The sequence below is a fragment of the Geotrypetes seraphini genome, chromosome 7, assembly GCF_902459505.1.
Source record: "Geotrypetes seraphini chromosome 7, aGeoSer1.1, whole genome shotgun sequence".
In the NCBI taxonomy this organism is placed as follows: domain Eukaryota; kingdom Metazoa; phylum Chordata; class Amphibia; order Gymnophiona; family Dermophiidae; genus Geotrypetes; species Geotrypetes seraphini.
In genome coordinates this window covers 88,497,720-88,503,719 of record NC_047090.1, presented here as the reverse complement: position 1 = coordinate 88,503,719, position 6,000 = coordinate 88,497,720, and the positions used below count along the sequence as shown (strand labels likewise).

At 48.0% G+C, this 6,000-nt stretch overlaps 1 protein-coding gene across 1 annotated transcript; it reads right to left on the bottom strand.

Moving 5' to 3' along the window:
- Positions 1-628: 628 nt before the first annotated feature.
- Positions 629-3,396, bottom strand: LOC117364229. Its single transcript, XM_033953242.1, has 2 exons — positions 3,086-3,396; positions 629-2,816 (listed from the first exon to the last, which is right to left on the bottom strand). Exons 1-2 carry the CDS (start codon positions 3,394-3,396, stop codon positions 1,373-1,375), a joined length of 1,755 nt encoding a protein of 584 aa, XP_033809133.1. The 3' UTR covers positions 629-1,372.
- Between the last annotated feature and the right edge of the window lie 2,604 nt (positions 3,397-6,000).

Here is a 6,000-nt window from a genome sequence, read left to right as displayed (position 1 = left end):
CCCTGAAGCCGTCGGCACAATGTGCGGCAGCGGCAAAGAAAGCAAACAGAATGTTGGGCATGATAAAGAAAGGAATCACAAGTAGATCGGAGAAAGTCATAATGCCGCTTTATAGAGCAATGGTCAGACCACACTTGGAATACTGTGTACAACATTGGTCTCCCAACCTAAAGAAGGATATAAAACTGCTGGAGAGGGTGCAGAGACGAGCAACGAAACTAATAAGAGGTATGGAGAAATTGGAATATGAGGAACGACTCAAGAAACTAGGATTGTTCTCCCTTGAGAAGAGGAGGCTGCGAGGGGACATGATAGAGACGTTCAAAATACTGAAAGACATCGATAAAATAGAGCAGAAAAACAAATTATTTACATTGTCCAATGTGACACGGACAAGAGGACATGGTTTGAAGCTAAGGGGTGACAAGTCCAGGACAAATGTCAGGAAGTTCTGCTTTACGCAGCGAGTGGTGGACGCATGGAATGCTCTTCCACAGGAGGTTATTAAGGAATCCACTGTGCTAGGATTCAAAGGCAAATTAGATGCACATCTCCTTATGAGAGGCATAGAGGGATATGGGTGATTAGAACAATCAGGTGTATACCTGACTGGGCCTCCGCGTGTGCGGATCGCCGGACTCGATGGACCATGGGTCTGATCCGGAGATGGCAATTCTTATGTTCTTATGTTCTTATGTTCTTATCATTGCTATAATAGTCCATACAGAACTGCCACTTAACTCAAGTCCATGCAGGAATCTTCAGGCAATCCTTCTGTCTGTGTCCAGTCCATGGGTTCAGGTACTGTCTGCTGGCTGGTCCCAAGGTCAGTGTCGGCTTCAGCCATCTCTATATCCTGGGGCTCAAGCGCTCCATCAGGTGAGTCCTCTCCTGTAGCTGGCCCAGGAAAGACTGCCTTTCTCCTTCTGAGGGCAGCCTCTAAATTGCACAACTTCCCACGCCCTGTTCTCAGAGGGGGAGGAGTTATCTGTCCTGCCTTCTTAGGTTTGCCTGCATTCTTGCTTATCACCTTCAGCTGGGGACTAGCAGAGGGAGAGGTATGTCTCAGAGGCTGTTCCAGGCTGTTCCTCTTATCAACCTCCACTCCCTGCAACTGGATTTTTTCAGACTTAAAGGGGCAGTCAGTAAATTCTTTCTTACCGCTCACTACCCTACCTCTTCCATTAGCATTTTGTATCTTTGGGGTGGCCTTAGCCCTAGCAAGGCTGGGCACGAGTTCAGCTTTAGGGCTAGGATCGTGACATACTCCTACCCTAAAAATTTGACTGTCCTTTAATTTAAAGAAAAGGGGGTTCCCTTCTTACATTGTCACTAAGTCTGACAATACCATCTGAGCAAACAGGACATCACGTTAGTAGCGTCTCCTTGGTTTATTAAATTTTTTTGCTAGCTCTAAGGTTGGCGGATCGGGGTCCTCAAAGTCCTCGGGCCATCTCAAGATCGGTGGCTGGTATGGTTTTCCTAAAGCCCCATCAACCTGACTCTTGGCCGCTTCCAAACCATCCACCCTCTGAGCCAATGCTGATATAACCTGAGTTATACCTCCTAACTCTTTTTCCTGCATATTTTCAATTTGCTGCCTCACTGCCTCAAGATCCTGATCCATTCCTTTAAACGTATCTAGGACCTTCTCAAAGTGTTGAGTGTGTTCCTCTATTTGTTCTTCTTGCAATCTCTGCCTTGCCACCCAACCTTCTGTCGTGCCAGTTCTGGTGGTTAGCTCACCGCAAGTGTTCTCCATTTCCCTGACACTATTCTGGATCGCCTGCTGTTGAGCCTGACTTTCCTTTACTTGACCCTGGACTAATTCCAGTTGGGCGGTCACCTGCGCCATGAGACCAGCCAGTTTTTCCGCTTCTCTCTGGCATTGGGCAGTGCTTTCATCCCTAGCCTGCTGCCTATTCCTCATTAACTGATCCTCCCACGCCTGAGACTTGGCTTCTACCTGCAATTTTAGCTTGGCCTCCCAATCCCTTCGTGTAGATGTCAGCTCATCCCTTAATTTCAATATCTCCGCGTCCAAGTCGGCTAGCTTAGCAGCCTCACTCTCTTCCTTCAGGAGGGGACCTAAGTCAGCGTGAGCTCCCTTTTCCGGAGTCCCTACCCCTGTGGATCCAAATCCCTGTTCCCCCCTGTCTGTCTCTGGGAGGCGAGACCACTGTGCTAGGTTGGGATGCCAAATCCGTTCACAGATTAGCTGGGCAATTCGTTCCCCGACTTGCACTCTGTACTCTTTGTCACCATGGTTGACTAGTAGCACCGCTACATTACCCCTAAAATCTGGGTCAATGACCCCGGCGGCTACATCGATTAGCTGTTTTAATGCTAACCCGGATCTTGGTGCTACCCTAAGATAGGCACCTGGTGGGGGAGACACTTGAATGTCAGTTTTTATCAGGGCCCTTCCCTTAGCCGGGATAACTTGGTCATGAGCAGCATACAGGTCATAACCCGCAGCCCTGGGGTATGCCCGTGTGGGAGCCCTGGCCTGGTCCGACAGTGGGGCCCACCTAATCGTAGGCTTCCACTGTTTTGTTTTCTGCGCTCGGGATCTGCGTGTCCTTGCTGAAGCATCAATTATACTTCCCTCTACCTGAGTGCCCAACACATATCCTCCCTGTCTCTCACCGCCGCTGAACCTCCCTGTCTGTGCCTGTACTAGCCAGTCCCGTCCCAATATTAAGGGGTAAGGCGCCGAATCTAATACGGCCACTGGTAAGAGAGATTTTTTTCCCTTATACTGAAGGTTCAGGTGTCCAAGCGGGTATTCATGGGTACCTTCTCCATCGCTGTGCCTGGGCCTTCACCTAGCTCTTCCCACAGTTTTCTTGACACCACCGATTGTTCGGCGCCTGTGTCAACCAGAGCTAAGACTTCTTTGTCCGCTACCAGGACCTTCACCCGATATTCCCTAGGGTGCTTGTCCGCTAGTCCCCGGGCGTACACAAAATCTCTTTTCTTTTTACAGAATCTTTGTGTATGCCCCTCTTTCCCACAGCAGAAACAACGTAGCCTCTCCCGTGAGACCTCCCTGGGCTTGGACCCCCCCGTTTTATGGGTCTGCCTTTGGGATCCTGTATTCTTATCCCCCCGGGCCTGTTCCTTACTTTCTTCAGGGGCCTGTAAGGAGGTAGTCCTCTCTGCTACCAGGCTCTGGACAGGCCCACCGGCTGTACTTGTGAATGGGCGCTGTAGCAGTTGAGCTAATAGTTTGGTCTGCTCACCCATTGCCATCACAAGTTCATTGTGCTGTTGCCTGGCTTGCTTCTGGCTGTCTTCCCATAAGTCCTGGGTGGATTTAAGCACCGTCTGCAAGTCCTTTCTCTGTTCTTGCCTTTCGGCTGTCAGGAAAGCAATCAGCTGTTGTTGGTCCATCACGTTGGTCTTCCTACAAAAAAAAACAGAGAGAGACCAACCCAAGTGCGGTACCATTTACTGGGGTAGCCAATCTCCCTCACCCCCCCTGGTCAAGCCTCTTACCAGAGCGCAAGGTGAGTCTACGCCTTTTGTTTTTAGGCCTCCTTGGCCCCCAGTCGTTACTGCGTTTTTGTCCTCTTATTCACATCCAGGCTTCCCTCCAGTCAGGTTCCTCGCCACACGGCTGGATCACCCTGGTCCTGTATTCACGCTGGATACACCACTGGAAGCGTCCGTACACTGGATCCTTCAGAACAGGAACTAACATAACAAACTAAAACATCAAACTAAAACAACAAATTCCAAAGTCCAAAAAAAAAAATTTTATTTTTTTTTCCAAGTTCCTCAAATGTCCAGCAGGAGGCGCTATATCCCACCGCTGCCACCACAATTGTAACACTGCCGATACCTGGTCTTCAGGACATCAGTACAATGCTCACTACAACGCCTCTCTCTCTGTAACGTGCTTCCTCCAAGTAGGAAGTCCTGCTGGATCTCACTGGAACAAATATGGAACAAACTTGGCACAATAGTCAGTTCAGGGTTCAAACACAAAACACTTTATTGTGTCCCAAAAAGGGGGAGTCTGCCTCCAGGCAGTCCTGACTCCCAAATGCGATTCCTAGTCCATAAATCAAAATTATAGTTGAGTCTGAACAGCAGAGCACAACTGCCACCTTACTTCAGGTAAGCAGAAAAGACAAAAGAAAAGAATCACATAGTCCAAAAACATTGTTGTTAGCTGGTCTAAATAAATGTCCAAAAATGCTGCTGCCTTAAAACTCCACTAGGCCTTCAGCAATAAAGCTAGCACTCTTGATAGTGCTACATCCAAGCCTTGTAGTTCTGCTGGCTTGTTCCCAATCAGCTTAGCTAAGCTGATGTGGGGGAGGGGAGTAAGTGAATCCACCTTTTAAACTTTTCTGCAAAACAGAATGCCACGAATGGCTCCACTAACCCACCCAAATGGTAAGTGGATTCTCCCCAAAACTACTTACTTCCCTCAGGTATCTTAACCCAGTCAAAACATAGCTCATAAACTTCAGGTATTCAATCACTCACAGTTTGGAACAAAACAAACGTTGTTTTTTTTCTTCTCTGTTGCCTTGAACACCATCACATTAGCTGTGCTCATCCACGTGGGAACAAATGATGTAAGCGGACGGAAGTATGACAGGGAAGAGATGAAGGGCCAGCTCCGCTCACTTGGAAGACAGCTGAAGATCAGGGAGGTGAAGGTGGCCTTCTCCGAGATCCTCCCAGTACCAAGAGCGGATGGAAAGAGACAAGGGGAATTGCAAGCTATTAACGCCTGGATGAGACGATGGTGTGAAGAAGAAGGCTTCGACTTCGTGCGCAACTGGACGGCGTTCTGGGGGAAAAGCAAGTACTATAGAAAGGACGGACTACACCTCAACAAGGAAGGAGCGAGAGTATTGGCAGGCAACTTGAAGAGGGCCATCGAGAAGGCTTTAAACTAATAAATAGGGGAAAGCCGACAGTCGACCACCAGTCGATGGCACGGACGACAGGATGCCCCGATGTAGGAACAATGGGCTACTACTCATACACAGGAGAGGACGATCTCACAGCAAATAAGGAAGACAAGGCAGAAAGGGACAACTCAGACATAGGAGAGGAAGACCGCACAACAAGCAAGGGAAACAACACTGGAGCGGTTAAGGATACCGTGAAAGTAACAGTAAGGACAGCAAAGAGTAGAAAGTCCATAAAAGTAACTCGAAGAGAACTCAAATGTATGTATACGAATGCTAGAAGTCTAGGAAACAAAATGGGGGAACTAGAGACAATAGCAAGAAATGATAAGTTGGAAATCATTGGCATAACAGAAACATGGTGGAATGAAGAAAACAAATGGGACACAGTACTTCAGGGATACAAACTATATAGAAGAGATCGAGTAGGGCAGAAAGGTGGAGGTATTGCCCTATATGTGCAGGAAGGAATAGAATCTGTTGAAGTGGCTACGATGGAAACGAAAGAGAAGCTAGAGTCCCTCTGGGTCAAGATTCCTGGACAAAACAGTGCAGCCACGAAAATTGGCCTTTTTTATCGTCCCCCGGGACAGGCGGATGAAACTGACTTAGAAATGATAGAGGAAATCAAACGAGAATGCAAGACGGGCAATGTAATAATATTGGGAGACTTCAATTTCCCGAGGATAGACTGGAAACTAGGAACCTCCAACTGCGGCAAGGAGGCCAAGTTCCTGGAGGCGCTAGGGGATTGCTTCCTGGAACAAATGGTGAAAGAGCCGACAAGAGGCAACGTCACCCTGGACTTGGTGCTAAATGGCCTCACGGGACCGACAAAAGAAGTAGAAGTTACGGTACCGCTGGGGACGAGCGATCACAATGTGATCATCTTTAAGCTTGACATCGGGAATAGAAAAAGTGCCAAAACCTTAACCAAAACCTTTAACTTTAAAAAGGGCAAATACGATCGCATGAGAGCCATGGTGAAACAACGACTCAAGAAAAAAGTGGATAAAATTGAAACAGTAGACCAGGCATGGTCCCTACTGAAAAGTACTATCACAGA